The sequence below is a fragment of the Nanorana parkeri genome, unplaced genomic scaffold (assembly GCF_000935625.1).
Source record: "Nanorana parkeri isolate BGI_ZX_2015 unplaced genomic scaffold, ASM93562v1 scaffold455, whole genome shotgun sequence".
Classification (NCBI taxonomy): Eukaryota; Metazoa; Chordata; class Amphibia; order Anura; family Dicroglossidae; genus Nanorana; species Nanorana parkeri.
In genome coordinates this window covers 49345-69501 of record NW_017306723.1, presented here as the reverse complement: position 1 = coordinate 69501, position 20157 = coordinate 49345, and the positions used below count along the sequence as shown (strand labels likewise).

The 20157-nt window shown below is 41.5% G+C and overlaps 1 protein-coding gene across 1 annotated transcript in view; it reads left to right on the top strand.

Moving 5' to 3' along the window:
• NOTCH1 (notch 1) overlaps window positions 1-20157 on the top strand; it is a 64313-nt gene that overhangs the window by 24965 nt on the left and 19191 nt on the right. Inside the window, exons 3-10 of the mRNA XM_018560444.1 lie at window positions 4070-4335; window positions 5269-5601; window positions 15079-15201; window positions 15875-16108; window positions 17249-17404; window positions 17525-17710; window positions 17818-17931; window positions 19733-19846. Coding sequence (XP_018415946.1) covers window positions 4070-4335; window positions 5269-5601; window positions 15079-15201; window positions 15875-16108; window positions 17249-17404; window positions 17525-17710; window positions 17818-17931; window positions 19733-19846 — 1526 coding nt within the window. The remainder of the gene's footprint in view (window positions 1-4069; window positions 4336-5268; window positions 5602-15078; window positions 15202-15874; window positions 16109-17248; window positions 17405-17524; window positions 17711-17817; window positions 17932-19732; window positions 19847-20157) is intronic.

Below are 20157 nucleotides of genomic sequence, written 5' to 3'. Positions count from 1 at the left end.
AATTTATTTGGGACACTGTCAACATGAGGAACCAGAATTTCCACACAGTTCCTAATGGCATATTTGTCATCCTTTCTGTAATCTGTCTTTCTGCCAAAGCTTTAGAGATATCTAGCGACTGCTGCAGCCATTAATTGACTAGGACTGTGTGCCCAGGTATGAGCCACCTCAAGGCTTGGTGACAACATACTGTCCTAGAATATTGAACTAAACATTGGTTTTGATTTATAATGGCTTCCCTGAATCTCCTCCAGTCTTCAGCTAGAGATTTCTCATTCAAGGCCTTGTGGAGTCACTTGGCTGCATGGCCAGCAGACGGCTGGACAGCCGACAGATTATCCGAACATTGGCAGGTAGACCGAATCCAAGACTGGCCTTGAAAGTGGACGGCGCATTGACATGGGTGAGGGAGCAAGCACAGGAGGTGGCTGGCAGCATTTTATTACTCGCACGCCACTGCAAAAGTCCTGAAAGCGTGGACTTAACACATGAATGGACACTTCAGAGGCTGACATGCCATCACTGGCGCTCGGAATGGAACAAAGACTTCTCTCATGAAAGCAGCAGGTCCCCACAGCCTGGCCCGGTGCATTCTCTGACTAGGAGCAGTAAAAACCAGCCACCCAGAAACCCCCAAACCTATTCTTAACCTCCTCTTCCCCTGTATGCCATCCCTGATTGGGCGCCAAGCGCGAGAGGCAGCTGCGGGGCTCATTTAATATGCACACCTGCTCTCTCTCTGGGCCTTTTGTGAGGAACGGCAGATGCCCCGATTTAATTCTGTGCTTTCTTTTCACTCTTTCTCTGGCCAGGATAATGCATTCTCATTAACTCAAAATGTCTCCGATACCCAACAAATTCTCTCACAATCCCTCAACAAAGCAACCCTGAGCAGACTAAATTGGAGGGAGTTTTTTTTCCCCTTTTCCTGAGAAATAACATTGCATCCATACTTTTTTATGTAGCTGTAAAACTGCACCTGTAGAATTTTTGTCCCATTTTAATGAATGATTCTGCAACACGGTGCAAAGAAAATGTAATATTTGTTGCGATTATTTCATGCTTTAGTAGCACACATTTTAAGTGTACATAAAGCCAAAACCTTTCCTTTAGCTGTGGACAGGACTTGTCTGTGCTGGCAAGATGTCCCTTCACTTCCTCTCCAGAAATGCAACAGGAAGTAAGAAGCGATCTCTCCAAAGTCAGGGGTAATTGTCACCAGAAGAAGTTTACTTATTGGAAGTTTAAACCTCTCCCCCCTCCCTGGTGACAACTTAAAATTTTGAATATCCCATCACTTCCTATACTTGGAGACATTGATCACCAGAATGTATAGTGAGAGATGAGGCAGGTTCTAGCTGTTCTGCTTGAATGATTAGTGCTATATAAATACATTATTTATCACGGAACATATGGGACTGATTGGCTACACTGAATTTTCTGGATTTGGAATTTTCATGCTGTGGCCAGCAAATATTTCTGACAATGAGGGTGCATATACGGTACTTGAAAATAGCCGTGTGTGTGTAATTGAATTACAGATGTTTATCAGAAATGCTCTATCTACACTAAACCTGAATTCTGCTTGGTTGCTGGCAGTTGCACTTTGCACATCCTACTTAATCTTTGCACTTCCAACTTAACTTTGTGCTACTGTATACGTGTTGCTGTATATCTTTGCATTCCGTTTGTTTTTTCACAATGTTATTTGAATGTTACCTCAGTGGTTAATACTGTGGCCTTGCAGTGCTGAGGTCTTGGGTCCATATTAAAAGAAAATGCCCTCTCTGCATAGTGAGGTTCTTCTGAGTTTTTAGTTTTTCTCCCACAATCCATACAATTATTGGTGCTTTGATCTTTTTTACACAGCATGGACTTTCTGATTGACTTTGATGTAAAAGTCAATAGATAATAAACTTGTTATGTATATAACAACCTGCAACATTACGATCCTTAATGGTAATGGAGGCTGCAAAGTGCATTTTCTAACAGTTGGGCAGTCACTTAACTATTGGTGGATCTGCCTGTACAGTGGCCTCCTGTGCAGTTAAGACCATAAAATCTGTTTTGTGCATGTAAGTAAGGTATATCTCTGTCCTCATTTGCCATTATTGCGTTACTGGGGCAGAATTGAGGGGGTTGTTATTTGAAGTTCAGTTCACTTCAAGTAAGTTTGTGTATAAATGTAGTTTTTGTTTTGAACTGTGGATTGTTGTATGCATTTATTGAAAGTTATGATTGCAGGCCAGGGAGAGTAATAGTATCCCTTTTTTTTTTTTTAATAAGTTGCTTTGATTGCACAAGAGCGCTAACAGATGGTCCCCTCTGAAATACTTTACAAGCAGTTTTACAGCTCTGTTGGGGATAGAGAGCCACCTTCGCTCTAAGTGGCTGCAACTTGTGTTTTTCCACAAGTTGTGTGGAAAAGGTGTGAGGACAAATCTGACATGAATTCCCTAAGAGTTCTGCCCTCCTGACTATATAAGCAGATGGGACATTCGTTGTCAAGATCCATATCATGCGCTTACAAAGACAAAGATTTGCCCACAGATGTCAGCCTCCTCCTCCTCTCCTTATGATGGTTTTCTGTCTTTGTGAGTCTTTAGAGGAGCCAAAGAGCCCACTGACCTCTCCAACAAACATTCCTAAGCCAGCTTGCTTACCCTAGTGGTGGCACACCAAATTGTTGAAACCATTTGGCTGAGGAAACCAGAAGGTGTCTGAAACTTGTGCGTCAAATTTCCTCTTGTGCTTTGTTTTTGGAAAGTTAATTGTCTTTTTACTTTTGTCTCCTGTGAGATATTGTTATGTTTGTCTAAAAGTGCAAAAGTTACACATTTTGAAGTCTGATTGTCGCTCTTTGGGGAATGAGTTGATGAAATATCAATGCTTTGTAATCTGTACCAGCCAACACAGGGATCATACAAGCGCCTCATAAAGTTTACATTTCACATAAATAAATGTACAGTGTTTTTACTGTTTCACTGTTGATATTCTTAAACGGCATCTTTTTAGAACTATTTTGATTGGCCCAGCTTAGGCCTGATATAAATGGGCAGGTTTTTACCCAAGGTAGAACAGAAAATTCCAGAGGTTTTACCTCCTGACGTCTGAAAACTAGAACATTTTCTACACTTTGGCAAGCTTTTCCATACAGCAGATCCCAAATCTTAGCAACCATCAAATCTTTGGCCGCATTCATTTGAGACCCTTAAGGTCATAGAGGCACCTCTGGGCCCTTTCCTATTAATTGCCTGAGAGTGGGATGTCAGGCTGTGTTTTGTTTGGTTTTGACTTTGTTGACTTTTCATTTTTGGGAAGCTCTGTGAGCGGTGATCCAGACGAGTTATATAGGCGTCTTGTGGGGGCAGCACGTTCACAGAAAATCTCCCTTTTAATGTGATAATTTATGAGGTCCTCCCTTTTGGTGGGCAGTGTGCTGGAAACAGGTGGTAATATTGGGTCACACTTCTGCACCTTCTCCCCTGTCTGCTTACAAGGCCTAAACAGTTTTTAGAAGCCATTCATGCCTTTTAGACTGAGCTCTGAAATTACATTACAGGATTAGCAACCTAAGGCATTTCATCACTTAGAAGAGCTATCTTTTATGATGCACTAAAACCAGATTTCACATCTTGCAAAAAGTAATTCTAGCCTCGGCTGAATTGGAGGAAGTAAATTTGGCTTAAGTTATAAAGCAAAACAGTTTTCTAAATGCGGAAGTCAGAACTGACTTATCAGACTGCAGGTAACTGGGATCCGGTAACCATGGTTACTGTGCATTATCACTGCTCTAATGTAATATGTTAAAGAGGCACTCTACTGTATTCACAATTAAGGCAACGCTATGTAAATCTATAAAGATAGCCAGTTCATTTTAGCAAAGCCTCTTCAGATGGGCAGGGCTCATAATGTGCATATTTGCTCATCTCATAAGCCAGACACACAACATTATTTTGTTTCCCTTTTGTGTCTGTTGTGCTTTATGATCTTTAACTGTCAGGAGGATTTTTTAAAAAAAATGTAGAATGCTGAAAGTCTAATTCTCTTTGCTAATCTTTTTTAATAGATGTCCCAGTTCCTTCATTGGAGATCGATGTCAATTCTCCAACCCATGCTCCAGAAATCCCTGCCTGAATGGAGGGACCTGCAATGCTGAAGTCCGAGGTAGTGATGTACAGTTCACTTGCAGCTGCCCACTAGGATACCAAGATGCACGCTGCCTTACCCGCAAGGACAACGCTTGCCTCAGCAGCCCATGTCGCAATGGAGGAACGTGTGAGCTGGTCATAAATGAGAAGAATTATAGGTGTAGATGCCCTCCAGGGTGGACAGGTATTGAGAGAGATGATCGAAAAAATTTTGATTCAATTGCCTTGCCTTCCGTTATATGGAGCTAAAAAAATGGGTTGGCCTTAAATTTTTTTTCAGGTTTTTATTTCTGTTTATGACCCCATTGGGGAGATTTTTTCTTAACTTCCTGTCCCTGTGACATCTGTACAAGGAAATGGAGGTGCAGGAGGCCACAGGAAACAATAAAGTAATTCTGACCCTTCTCTACACTAATTGAATTATTGTTTTGTGTCCCCAATAGAGAGATTTCCAGTTACTTCCTGCACAGACAGGAAATAAGGTGAAACCTGCCCAGTAGGTACACGGGTAGTAATTAGACCACACAGAAGCTGTAATCCGTCTCTGCTGTCTGAAAAACTAAATTAAAGGTTTTGGCTGGGGTTAGGCTTAGAAGACATCATAAGGTCCTAGATTGTTCCTTAATCATCTTTTTTTCATTGCCCCTGAACCTTCAGGAATACCACAACTTTGGTGTATGGGGAAAGAAGGTACATCTGTTCTGCCCCCTAGAATGACCTATCATCATGCCCTTTCACATGGGTTGGGAGATGTACGTAAGCCTAGCCAAATGACATTCAGAAAGTCATACTTTGCATAAGAACTCGGCAGGCTGCTGGTGCTTCAGAGAGGTTGCTGGTGAAGACAGAGGGTTCCACTTTGTACTGTAAATGATAAAGTATGGTATTTACTCTAAATCCTCCATTACATATCTAAAAGGTCTGTATTGTAAGCTGCTGATGTAAATTTCTCCCCCTTGTGTATTCACTAGTCAACCAGGCCCATTCTGCCAAACTGTAAACTCTTTATGTGCCCTGATTGAACCCAGTATATTGTAACATTAAGAATGTCAAAGCGTTTTTTTATTTTTTTCTATTTCAATTATCCTATATTCTGAATTGTGTGCTCACATTGCAGGAGACACTTGCCAGCAGGCTGACCCATGCGCCTCCAACCCTTGCGGCAATGGTGGAACTTGTGTCCCATTCGACTCCCAGTATGTGTGCAAATGCCTGGAAGGTTTTCATGGAGAGACCTGCAAGCAGGACATCAACGAATGCAAACAGAATCCGTGCAAAAATGGTGGAACCTGTGTTAACAGCTTTGGATCTTTCTCCTGTCTGTGCAAGAGTCGTTATACTGGCAATTACTGTGAGAACCCATATGTGCCATGCAACCCATCACCTTGCCAAAACGGGGGCACCTGCCGGCAGACCGACGACACTTCCTATGAATGCACCTGCTTGCCAGGTATGAATCTCCATCTGTCTTTGAGAAATTATTCTCATGTTTGATGTTTTTGAACGTCTGCAATGCACACTTGCCCAAAGTGTTCTTTTGCTGGTGTTTTGAATGTTTTATATTTTGCAGCCTTTACAATGATTTTATATTACAGGATCTAGCACACTAGTCATCACATTAAGCTATTACATTTTCAAAGCTCAACTCCAGAGTAAATTATTGCTGTCTGTGAGAACCGGTGTCACAGGGCATGGTGCCACAGGCAGCAGTAATGACCTTTAATTTTAATTAGTATTTCAACAGCGCTTTTCTCTTTGGAGACTCAAAGCGTTTAGGAGGTTGAGACAGCCATTTTGGGTGCACTCACTTGAACAAGTTGGCCTACCGTCATGTTTTTGGAGTGTGGAGGGATACCGACACAAAAAGGGGAAATCATACAAATTCTATGCAGATAGTATCCTGTTTGGGATTTGAATTGAGGACCCTAGTGCTGTAGCAGTGCTAAACATTAAACTACTGTGTTGCCTCTCCCCATTTTAATAAATAAATCACTGCACTTTTGTTACTGTCTATGTCCCCATCAATGAGATATTCCTTCCTTTCCATGTGATACACTGTGGCTAGGGTAGGACATATGGGTAAATCTACCCAATGGTGATGCAGACAAAAGTAAAATCTGACAAAGGCTTAAAAGTAAGAAAGCAGTTTTGCATAGTGTTGGGTGGTCCTGGCGTAGAAAGCAATTGTTTGTTTTTTTTACAACAAAATCCCTTCTATTTTCTGAGATTTGTTCCAAAGCAAATAGTCAGTATTGCACACAATAGTAATCGTAGTTGTACACAAACAATGCAACTGTCTGAGATCCATAAATGGCCAATAAAGAGGAAAAGGTATTTTAGCCAGATTTAGATAGTCGCTTCACCCCAGTGTTGTTGTTAATGGTCTGCACTGCCCAAGTTTATAAACCAATGTAACAAGAAGACAGGATTTCTGGAGTAGTACAACTACTACTTGTGTGCTCTAGGTTTAAACTCCTAGATTGTGCTCTTGTGTTTGCAACAGGAAGCGAGTTGTTTATTCAAGACAACAATTACTCTCTACCTTTCTCCACAATAGGAGGATATGCCCATTCACTTTGAACTTTTGCCCTGGAGTACCAGATTGTCCACTCATAAAATGACAAATAGTGGGAGTTGTGAAATGTGTGGTCTGCAAGCCTTTTTAGAGGAAGGAGAGAGGCTAGGTTTTTGGGTGAAAGGAATTCTAAACCTCAAATGTTATTATGAACCAAAAGTTACTTCTTGTGTATTTTTCAGCTGCTGTTGAATTTACAGTCTTTTAAGCTTCATTTTATTAATAGTAAAGGAACTTGATGCGATTTGTAGTTCTTCAGTAACTAAATCTAGGACTGGCAAGAAAGCTGAGCAGTGTAGATGGTTAACAGTTGTAGGCAGTTGTTCTTTTTCAGTGCACCTTTGTGACGTAAAAATGAAATATCACAATTTCTGTATGCCTTCAGTGTAGTCTCAGAAAGCATGTGCAGAACCATTGCAGAAGCTACAGACAGGATTCCCTTGCACATATGTAGTCTAGCCCAGACTATTTTCCACATGATCCTACCCATCCATTTGTGAGATCGCATCATACCTCAAAATAGATCAGAAAAGGCTTTTTCTTCAAACAAAAACAAAAGTGAACTTGTAGGATGCTTAAGGATGGCTCAAGCTTAGGGGAAGGGCAAAATAATTTTCTTTGCAAAGATCACAAGGTTGGGGGTTTCTCAGGTGTCACTAGGTCGTAACTGAAAGACTCCAAATCGTAACATAAAAACATTATTTTATTTAGTCAAATATGCCAAAAAATGTACCCTGCATATTACCGATCAAAATGTACAGACATAGCATATCAAGACATCCCAAATGATGCATCCATGGCTTGGAATGGCGGTAGCTTTGATGACTCGTTTTTCAGACCTTGGGTCTGCTTAATCAGAAAAGTATGGGAATGCATCTGGGGATTATATAAAGTTCACGTTAAGATACATGCATACATAACAGCAAAATAATCATACATAGATTATAAAAAATCCTAAATCTGAGAAACATATCCAAAAAGCTACCGCCATTCAGACTTGTGATTGTCTCATCATCTTGGAAGCTTAGAGCTACAGACTATAGAAATATTGTCAAGTGGATGGTTAAAGGGTAGTCTGCATGAGTACATAATTTGTGATGTCTCTATATACTACTGTATGTCTGTACATTGTGATTGGGAAAATGTATTAAAGATGTTTTATATTCAGCTAAATAACAGTGATGTTTTTATGATACAATTTGGTGTCTTTCCAATTATGTCCAACCTAGTGATCTTTTGTATTGCTTTAAAGGAGAACTATGGGGTTAGGGCTTTTCCCCATAGTTCTCCTTAGGGTAACGGGAGGACGCTTGTTTGTGTCCTCCCGTCACCCAATGCTCAATATACCGTGAGCTACAGCTTGCGGTATACTGAGACGCTAAGCTCAGTATACCGCGAGCTACAGCTATACTGAGACGCCGCAGCGGATCCCGACAATTATGTCTGGATCCGCCCAGCTGCATGAGTGACAGCTGGCTCTGCCTATCTAGAGGCAGAGCCAGCTGTACCCGCCCCCTCCCCCGTCCGTTCCACCAGTCAGCGCCGGAAGAATCCAGCCCCTCCCCTGTCACGGCTCTCTGTTGTGACGGGATCGAGGAGTGAGCAAACGCCGGTATGTGTTCACTCACTTCCCGATCTACTGAGCCGACCTGTGACAGTCTCATTGTCACAGGTCGGCTAGAACTATGAGGTGAGTGAAAAGCACTCACCTCATAGTTCTCCTTTAAGTAAATGGCATGGGACTTATTTTGGGGACTGCTTCTAAAGTTTTCTGCCTGTAAAGTTGCTGCATTTGTATGGAAATATTAACAGGGCAAATGTATTGCCAAAGCACCTTTGATCTCTTAAGGTGACCAAAAACAGGCAGATTATTGGCCATAGTCATTTTAGGCCTTAATAGCTTGATTCCATGGATGGAAAACCTAGTTGTATGAGGGGGCGCGCATCATTTCACATTGCACCCAAACTGACTTTTTGTCAGGCTTGATTTCAACACAAAATAGCCCAATCTACTGCAGCTTTTGCCACACGGAGGGTCAGGTGAGCAGCTTTACTATCAGTTGGTTTTGGAGTAAATTCTAGCACATGTTTTGGACATGGATATTTGTGGAGTTCAGTGCTTTACTGAGCATTTCCAGCATTAACAAATGGCAATTCACTCCTTGTCCGCTTCTATAAAAAGACAACTTTGCGAGACAGGAATTTTTTTTTTCTTTTTTCAAAAACGTCATTGCGTAAGGAAGAATTTGCTAAGCGAGTCTAGATTTCTGAGAAGAAAGATCATGACACTGTGAGCCATACACACACAACAAAAAAAAAATCTTGAACAGGAAACTTTAGCTCTGCACAAAACGGATGTATTCCTTCCTCTTCAACTCACAATAAGCGGTAAGAAGTAAAAAAAAAAATCTCCTTTTGTCACACCATGCAGAAACTTCTACGCTCTGTAATCCGCGTGGTCTTCCACGGCGTCAGCGGACCCTTGTGCACATGTCGTTCACTATGTGTTGGTACACGTCTGAAATATCTACAAAGCTGTAACAAGTCAGAATTCACCTGATACTTCTCTGTGACTTAACACGCTTAAAGTCAATGTTGCATAGTCTTTCCGGAGTTTGGTTGTTAAATGACTTTGGGCAAAAGGCGGGAGATTTAGGCTTTCTCTTAAAACGTGAAAAATAACAATGCATCACTTATTTACATTTTACATAACTTTGTAGCATCATTGAAGAGCACAATGTGGGTTAATATAACAGCTGAAATGAAAAAGATTAAAATACGGTTCCTAAAATCTCATATAGGCTTTACAATGGTGTCCAATTCTTTTTAAATATACGGTTTTCATTAAAATATTACCTGGCTGTCCTGATATGAAGGCACTTGTTTTGTCACTTCCTGTTTTAAGGGTGACGCAGCTTTGTTGCAGTCTCCCATTTGTGCTCCTTTTGTTGTCATCCTGTGAAGCGCACACAATGTAGAGACTATAAGGGGGCTGTTTCATAACACATAGTAACAACCGTGGACTACGTATGTACAATAAGGAAACTGGTGCAGAGTAATGATGTGCTGCCCATGCTTGAGTGAGTGCATTAAGACAGGAAGTGTCTGAAATTAGTTGAGTGTTGGTAGAGGTTGGTATTGTGTCAGCAAAGCTGAGCTCCGGAGAAATTAAACAGCTACCCTTGCAGTAGGGTTTCTCCCGCACAGCAAGGGTTAAATGCTTGTTTTTTGCCTGGGGTACCATTAAAAACATTTCTACTCATGTTAGCCCTCATTCCCCTGGCAGCCATTGTTTGCTTTTCTCTCTGACCCTCCAGGTTGTAGGTGGGCCTTTGGCATCCGTACTTACAATGCAAGACCGCAGGTCCTGCATTGTATGGGATGACGTCAGAGTGCGTCTGCCAGACGAAGTTGCGAATAAAAACGGCATGGTGGGGACCAGCCGCACAAAGAGGAACAGCCTGCAGGAGCGGGTGGATAAGGTAAGTAAAAGTGCATTTTACTGGTAACCTAGACATAAACAAGCAATTAGTCCATGCAGGGTGAGAGGAGTACTGCAAGAATTTTAAGTTCCCCAAGGTTCAGCATCAGGACCCATGTCACACTGACAGTTTGGTTGATGGCGAAAACTTGGCAATGATAGAATCGCAGGCAATCGCGAATCCTCTCTGTCATTAGTCCCTGGCCCGCTGAACCAACAAGTCATTGCTCCTTTGCCAGCCATCAAGATTCTGCAGCATTTTGGCTGCAGCTTGCTTTGGGTGGATTGATGGCTGCACCTCAGTTATTCTGAGTGCCGCAAACTACCATTTAGTTAGATAGGCTACCTGACAATCCTTTGACTAGTCTGGTCTACAAAAGTTTTGAAGGGTAATCCATAACACAGTATTACTGTTCAACCATTTATTGTAGTATGAGACTATAGGTATAGGAAAGGAGAATGTAACTAATGTTTCTTGAGAATTTAAGAATTTATTTTTAATTTGTACATTTCTTTTTAAGAGAAAAAAATGTCTCATTGGCCTGATCCAATATATGTCTAATATCGCTACCATATATATTTTCCAGTATGGCAAACTTTGTTTAAAAGTCAACAGATTTGTCCTCATTGAGAACCCATGAGTGATGATTGTCCATACTTGCAGAGATTTTTGTGGAGGGGATTGTTGTGCAGACTCTGGCACCTGTGCCTTTTAACCATCTCAACAAGCTGTCACTTTTTAATCTCTCGCTGGGCGGAATCTTGTAACTTCTGTTTACAAGCGGCTTTTCAATCCTCGGAGATTCACAACCTCTTCATGAGATGGGTTTGAATCATCAAATTTTTTTTTAATTTTCCCTTCCACTTTGGAGGCTTGCGGCCAGGCATGTTATAACTGGGCAAACATTAACCTGGATGGTACTTTGAAGCCTTTTCAAACAATAGCAGCCGAAGTTTTTATGGGCTTGTCTAGCAGGTGTCTCGTATAGCACAGGCAGCCTGAGATACATTATCAAAGAAAGGGGAAAAAAAACACCTACGCTTGAAAAGATCAAAGAGCGAATGACGCTGAATGCCTGCACAAGTTATTTTTCTGCTGCAGAAATCCTGGGCCTTCCGGCTCTCATTGAGCAACAAGATCAGCTCTGCTTTACAGGACCGTCTACTCAAAACTAATATTTTTGGTTAGGGGGGTTTCTGATGGTGCAGATAACCCAAGGGTCTTCTTGTGTCTCAGGGCCTCCAGTAACATGATCGCCCCACTGCAGACCCAGCAAGGACATTGGGACATCTGTGCAATACCTATGGCAGGCAGCATTGACTAAAAACTCAACTGTTTGAGAGATTCCACAAGAGATATAAGAAACTAGCAGGTGATTCAGCTCACTGGCATGTACACAGAGCTTAAAGGTCATTTCTACTTCAAACCTGATATATCTTTTTGTTTTTTTTGGAAAGGGAGGGAGGGGGTTTCTGGTGGGATGAATTGCTTACTACATTTTGTCTATTCTTTTGGATTATATTCTCTTTTCTTCATAGATTATAGCAGTGAGAACCCACCAGAAGTCCCAGCTACTCACAGTGGGCCTGAACTAAATGGTAGTGTCACCGTCCGCCAATGAACTAGGCCATAACGTGGCATAAACAAATAATTGGGGTGTGCAGGTAAAAAAGAGCATCACCCCACCGCAGGAAGGGCAGTGACATCACAATTATATTTTTCAAATGGTGCCTCCCAAGTGACAGAAAGCTAGCAAACAGAGCCCACCTAAGACTGAAACCTCAGGGGAGCTGCCCTTTAAATATAACTCTTCGGTGACTGGCTCTTTCAAATTTACAGCACTAGCAAGCTAAGCTGCCGCTTGCGCAGAATTTTCAACTTATGACTTTTATTGTTACTTTTATTACTTTTTATTTGTATACTAGCAATTTTTTTTGTAGCTTTTTGTTTAAATGTTTTTCTAGCCGCCTCTGCGGATGTCAAAAGTCGGTTTTAACCAGTTTCTTTATTATGGAGAATTAGATTCAGCAGTCCCAGCCAACTGATTTAGAAACACTCTGAGAAAGACTTGTTTTTTTGTTGTTGTATAAATATATACGGATCAGATTACACCTGCCGGTGAAACAAGGCCGTAAGGCAACCTGCTCCCCCCCCCCCCTTTCCTTTCCTCCTAACCTGGCATACAGTGATTTATTTCAGGCTCAAAGAATTTGCTGTGTGTTTACAGTAAACACAGCCTAGGTGAACCCAAAACAGAGCTTGCTTTTACCGCTGGCGTTCAATCTCTACTGGGCACCTCCCACGCCTGCCAGGTAGGGGCCGAAATGAAAAATTGACACTCACACCTTGTGGAAATTGTCAGTTTGAGAACATGTTTGCTGTATAAATCCTTTCTTTTATCAGATAAGAAGGCTAAATCCGGCACAGGCTGAATGCACTGTTTGGTGTACAGTGATTTGTGAATAGGAGGAGTGCCCGTCAACTTTTAAATTGCAACGATCAGGAAAGAAATACCTCGACCCGTAGAGTGCACACTACTGAAATTTAGCTCATGAAGAGCTCATTATGCTGATGAATTGCTTTGCACCGGGTTATCTTTACGACGTGTGAATTTCCCTGTAACAAATAGAAAGTTTATTTTTCACACGAGATCATTGTAATGGTTGTATTCTATCTCACAGTTTTGAGCAGCTTCTTGCAGTTTTTATGGACTGATCATATCATATGCACTGACATTTCTAAAGAGTTCAAGCAAAAGTATAATTAAAGCAGAACTCAGAATTTTTCTTAACCCTTGTTTTTGTCTAGATCCTAGGAGCCGCCCCCGATAATGCCATCAGACACTTGATGAATGTTGATGGAAGTTTCATTTGATTTTAACGTTCGATTTAGGAATGAATTTCATTCGTTCAAGAAAAAATTTCCATCCTGCGCTTTCAAGTTTTTTTTTTTCTTTGTCACTACAGTCGAAATCGATTTGTTAATCTGACCCTATAAACTAATAGAAAGTCAAAAGAAAGTTCTTTTGTACGAAAGTTCATTTGATAATCTAAGCAGTGTAAGAACCACTTTACACCGGTCCCTGGAGCCTCTTTCTTCCTTCATACACCGTGTATAGATGTGAGGATGCTGAGAAACATTCTAATGCTGCAGTATGGGAGGACACAGGCTTCAGTGACTGGAGAAAAAAAAGCACTTGCTGGGGTAGCCCCACTGCAAGGGTTAAGAACACTTTTGCCCAGAGTTGTTCTAGAAGTCAAGGTACTGGTTAACCCAAGTATTTTTTCCATTGGGGAGATTTCCCTTTGCTTTCTCCCCTGAGACACTGCTTTAGGTTACAGGCGATCTCTCCAAAGTGAGTGTGAATCTCTAATAGCAGCAAAAACTGACTTTCTAACACAATCAAAACAAAAAGGAAAAAACATATTGGTTTTCAATGTTCCTTAAAGGAAAACTATGGGTTCAGGGCTTTTCCCCATAGTTCTCCTAAGGGTAACGGGAGGACACAAACTAGCGTCCTCCCGTCACCCAACGCTCAGTATACCGCGAGCTACAGCTTGCGGTATACTGAGATGCCGCAGCCGGGACGGATCCCGACATTACTGTCGATCCACCCAGCTGCGTGATTGACAGCTGGCTCTGCCTATCTAGAGGCAGAGCCAGCTTTGCCCGCCCCCTCCCCCGTTCCGCCAGTCAGCGCTGGAGGATCGGCCAGGGGAGGGGGAGAATCCCTGCAGGGAGCCGTAAGTGACAGTCACAGCTCTCTGCTGGGATGGATCGAGAAGTGAGCGACGCTATGTGTTCGCTCACTTCCCGATCTATTGAGCCGACCTGTGACAGTTTCATTTTCACTCGCCTCATAATTCTCTTAAGTTCAAGTGTTTGTAGACACTGCATATAGTACAGTTATAATTCATCTCAACAGTCGATTGTTTTGCAGCACGCACTGGAGAAATAATAATAAGCTATGGGGAGCCGGGCCTTACCTTTTCATACAGGCCACACTCTTCCCAGGTGCCGCTGTCCTGCAGTAGTAGCGCGATTAATCAGTAACCTGCCACATGTTGGTCTTGTGGACAAGATTGCCATAATCAGCCCGGCGGTAGTGACTGAAGGCTGCTATCACAAGTCCCTTTTACAACTGCTGTCATTGCAGTTATATTATGGGGCCTCTCCCTGAGATTGAAGCTAAATGGTTTTATCTGATTGCAGGCTCAGCGGGTGAGCCAGCACACTCTTCCACTTATATTGCAGCTTTCAGCAGAGGGCAAGCAGTGTAATAGCTCAGTATAAACTGTTTGCCTTTTTTGTGTTTGCTGTAAACAGAAAAGAATCAACTGCTTGTGTCATGCATACATAGGTCTGAACTCTGCATGTGGTTAGTCTGAACAGGAGTAACAAAATAGTGTTTCTGTTGTAATTTAATCTTGACGGGAGCCAAAGTGGTTGGGCAATAAAGGACTTCGATAATGCAGCTGTCCACTTCATGCAGTTATTTTGAAGGATTAATCATTGTTGTTCCTGTCCATTCCCTCATCGTATAAAGCAACCTTTCCTTCTCCAATGTTTACAGAAACTCCTGCCAAATATGAACTGTTCACATTACAAACACACCAGTTCAAAATCATTGAGCAAAAACTTTGCTTATATACATCCCAGAGACCTCATAATTCCTCCATTGGGCCCCACAGTCTTGCCCCTCACACAGCATAGAGAAGGTGAAGCCAAGTTGTCAAATACAACCTACATATGAAAAACACCTATCCCTGTAACAAAAATTGCTTTCTTGCTGATTATATTTATAAACCAGACTGCAGAAAATAATTTTTAGAATTTGTTCTAGAAGTCAATGTTCTTTATGGTTCTATAGGATTTGCAGGTCAGAACTGTGAAGACAACATTGACGACTGTCCTGGACACAACTGCAAGAATGGAGGGACCTGTGTGGATGGCGTAAACACCTATAACTGCCAGTGTCTCCCTGACTGGACTGGTAAGTCACAAAAAAGGAAACTAAGCTTAATTCCAATTATTTTATTTTTTTTCTATCCCTTCAACTTTTTTTTATAACTCTATTTGGTCGTTAGATCTTCAGTCATGCAAATCAAAAACAACATGGTGTAATGAGATTCCGGGTATTCATGCATAGCATTGTGCACCTCTGTTGTCTTTAGGAAGAAGTATTGGGAAAAGAATAACAAACTGTCTTTTTTCATTATAAAGTGTTTTGCACTTGTCCCAACCTGCCTGTTTCATTCTGTGTGAATTGTGCCTTCACAAAAGATACACAGATGGGATTATCTGTGACTACCATTGTGGCCTTGATTAAATTTTTCATTAATAAACTATAAAACGCGATCATAATAAACTGTAACATTCGGTCGTAGAAACAACATTTCCTTTTACAATTATGAGAATTTCAGGGCAGGAAATCCATTGCAGCTGGTGAAAAAATGTTACTAAGCATTTTACTCCTTCTTGGGACAGATCATTTTTAATGACAAGCCCGAGAAGAAATTTGATATGGCTCATTTCCTGAGGCCCTTATTTATATTATACCCTCATAATAGACTGCTGGAAAACGGTGAGATGATCAAAGTGAGAAACCTAATTCACACATGCGTTCCATAAATGGTAGTAAGAATGTTCATCCTCTTTCCTCATAGGCCAATACTGTACGGAAGATGTTGATGAATGTCAGTTGATGCCAAATGCTTGCCAGAATGGTGGTACGTGCCACAACACCCATGGTGGCTATAACTGCGTCTGTGTCAACGGCTGGACGGGAGAGGATTGCAGTGAAAACATTGACGATTGTGCCAATGCTGCTTGCAACAATGGAGCAACCTGTCATGACAGAGTTGCATCTTTCTTCTGCGAATGTCCACATGGACGCACAGGTGAGAACGAGCTGTCCTGTATCATTCAAGAGGCCTATAACGCAGGGTTTCTGTATTACCTTTTAATATTTAGTTTTCATGTGTTAGCAAGACTTAAAGCGGACCTTTACCCATATCTTTCAAATAATGACAGTCTACAAACACATACTTTGATCATTACCAGCTTTGTATTCTATGCATACCTTATTTCCCTTTTCTTCTCCAGTCTTCTGACAGTAGCCATGTTTACGAAGGGCATATTGCTAGCTCTCCTTTTACTTTCTGGATTTCTGGCACATGTGACCATGCACATAATCTCAGGGGAGGAAAATGCCTTTCCCTAAGATCTCGTGAGATTACAGATTAGATTTCCCAGGAATGCTCTGCTGATGACAAGGCAATCCCAGTGTGCTTTGCTTTGGCAAACTGAAGTCAATTTTGCCCTTTTAAAGCAGGAAGTGAATGCTCTTCATAATCACAGCATTTTACACCTGACGTGTGTGACCAAATAATGTTTTCATTTGATCAGATTTGAATTTGGTTGGCCAAAGAGATGAAACCAGTTTGATAAATATCTTGGTTAAACATCCAGAAGGGATTCTTAACTATTTATCCCTGGATTGTCAACTTCTTTCTACCTCACATTCTTCTACAGTTTCATTTATGAACCAATCAAGACATTATTAAGATAAAATCTTTTATGTAAGCCAATTTCTTGCATGTTAAAAGTAAATACGTTTTTCAGGGCCACCTTAATGGGAAGATGCTTGCTGCTTTCCATCAGTGAGCAAAGAATTATGACAGATGGTACCTTATATTCAGTTCTAGGTCTATATTTGTACACTGCCAAATAGCAAAACAAGAGTTTCTCAGAGCTAAGCTTATAGATGCACTGTGTAGCAATCTCTACTTAGTGTCTGATTGTAATGAGGAAATGAAATCCAACAATGTTTGAGAAGCAGGAAAATAATAAATGTTTGTGTAACAAAGATGGTTATCTTCAGCCTAAGCCACCAGTCTTACAAGTACATCTGGTGAGCCATACACTGGCCAGGTGCAGCAGCTACCTGAAAGACACCTGACAATAAGTTTATAATGACTACACCATAATTGCTGGATAATAAACGAAATATTACATCTAAATGAAATGCCCCTATTTAGGTCTTCTCTGTCACCTTGAAGATGCTTGTATTAGCAACCCATGTAATGAGGGCTCCAACTGTGATACCAACCCTGTCAATGGCAAAGCGATCTGTACTTGTCCATCTGGCTACAGCGGTCCTGCCTGCAATCACGATGTGGATGAATGCTCGCTAGGTAAGGCAAATCTAAAGTTCTGATCAACCTTGGCATACAAGTAACAGAATGTGTGTTTTGGTGCCTTATTGTCCTGGTTATAAAGCATCAGAATATTAACAATTTCCTTTTATTGTTCAGGTGCCAATCCATGTGAACATGCAGGAAAATGTATCAACACTCAGGGTTCTTTCCAATGCAACTGTCTCCCAGGCTATGCCGGGCCACGATGTGAAATTGATGTCAATGAATGTCTTTCGAACCCTTGCCAGAATGATGCTACGTGCCTTGACCAGATTGGTGGATTCCAGTGTATCTGTATGCCAGGTACAAGCATTAAAAATAAATAGACTAACTTATTGTCAGAAGCCTTAGCTATGCAGCTTACACTTCTATGTTTCAGTACTCATTCTTTAATGTCTTCTGATTTTTAGGCTATGAAGGCACATACTGTGAAATCAATACAAACGAATGCTCCAGCAACCCCTGCTTACACAATGGCAAATGCATCGATAAAATAAACGAGTTTCACTGCGAATGCCCTACAGGTGAGAGATGAGATCAATAAGGAGGCTGTGCTTTGCAAGGTTGCTGCTAATCTTCAGCCTTGGGCAGTTTATTATCAGTTCTCAATAGGAGAATCTCTCCCACCTTCTTATTTATCTTCTTTTTGTTTAGTCTTGCTGAAGCTTGATTTGTAAGATAGTATTTCTGAAGGATGGCATAGAATCATATGGTATTAAGATTGCTTTAAGTGGCAGTGTGAGGATCATATGTGGTCTGCATTCCCTGTGTGAAGTGTATTTGCGAGTTGCCATATTGAAGTACTCTCAGGCTGCACGGGTGATACCTCCTGGTTCTATCTTGTTTCTCGCTGGCTCTAATATCTTGCGACACACTTAAGGAAACCTTTACTGAGAACATTATGTGAGGAGGTCCCAAGGATGTCAACTGTACCTCTTTTAGTACAGTTTGCATTTGAAGTGACAGGAGAATGATTCTGAAATCACATGGCTAGGGAACATTCAGTTGTCCGTGTTCATGGATTGTCCAGGGTTAAGCTATTTGTGCTAGAAGATACAAAATGCCACATTTTAGAAATACGAGTGGGCAGTGTATTATTATTTATTATTATTATTATGTTATAACAACATATTTTTTTCATACAACATGTGCTTTAATAAGAGCAAAATATTTTGGCAACAGCTATTTACAATACACACCACAATATGTCCCATCACAGACATTCACGGATTGGCTTTTGCTAGGCCCGGTACAGTTACAAACTGCTGTGTGGACTCGCTTAATTAGCGCGTTCATTAATATTGCCTGCTGACATCACTGGTTTCCAGTGACCAGTTTGGCTCCACATTGCTCATTGTTGGGTTTAAGTCTGCAGCTCTCGAGATTGCACTGGTCTGCACTAAGGCCTTGTTCACACCAAGCGCGTTCCAAGAGCAGAGCAGTTAGACTGGAGCAAAACTGCATCCAATGTATTCCAATGGTATTTTTAGCTCCAGTTCACATCGCAGTTCCAGAGCAGGTAAAAAAAACCTGCAGCAGGCCCTATTTTACCTGCTCTGGAGCGCATGCAAATGCATCAGAAACACATGCAAACGCTCTGGAACGCACTGAAAGCCCATTTTAAACTAAAAAAAACAACAAGTTTTAAAAACCAAAAACGACCTGAAACGCATCAAAAACACGGCAAAAACGCACACTGCATGTGCAGAAACTCATGCAGATCTGCTCTGCATTTGGTGTGAACAAGGCTTAAGGGGACAGCCAGTTTCCTGTGCATTTTCCTGAATAAAACTGCTGCTGGCTACAAGGTTACAGCAAGCTAATCTTTGGAAAGGATAATACTTCACAATGGATTTAAATAAGATGTTGGGAATGCCCGGTCAGGGGTTTATACCTATCTTTTTTCCCCCCATGTGGTCATTTACCATAGTAACACACAGCAAGTTCTGAAATTTCTGAATAAAGAGCACACTTTGCCCTTTCTGGTCTGAGGGGATCAGCTGAAATCCCAGAGCAGACATTGAGAGCATTCAGTGTGGGATTGTAAATGCGAAGCTCTCAATGAGAGCCAGACCCCGGGCCGGGGGGCAGTTTATGGGCTTAGGCGGGGAACAAACGGTCATGTGGTATTTTACAAGGGAGAGGTTAAAAGGGGAAAGCTTTGCATTGGCCTAGTGTCTGAGCCGCCTTCTGGTCTAATAATCCCGAATAGAAATTTGAAAAACGAATCTTATCCCAACGATTGCCATCCCAAGTCATACTATTTGTAGCTGGTGATCTATATTGAACATAAGGTTGCATCAATGTACTTTTTTCCTTCCATAGGTTTCAATGGGCCCCAGTGTCAGTATGACATTGACGAATGTGCCAGTACACCATGCAAGAATGGCGCTAAGTGTATAGATGGACCGAATGCCTACACCTGCAAATGTGCAGAAGGTAAGTGCAGTTTTGCAGCAACTCTTAAATCTTTTTATTTTTTATTTTTTTTATTTTTACTGTCAGGCCTGTCTACGATGGCTTAGCAGTTATCAATGTGGCTTTACAGCTTGTGGTCCCATCTAGGAGCAGTCTGCATGCTTGTATGTTTGCCATTGTTTCTGTGGGTTTCCTCCCTCAATAATACTGATAAGTTAATGGGTCAAATGCATTGAATGTACTTTCTTTGTCACTGGACTCCTGATTTTCTTATTTGAGGTCAGGAGCTCAGAATGTACTGAGGCATTTGCATCAGCATGACAGACGGTCAA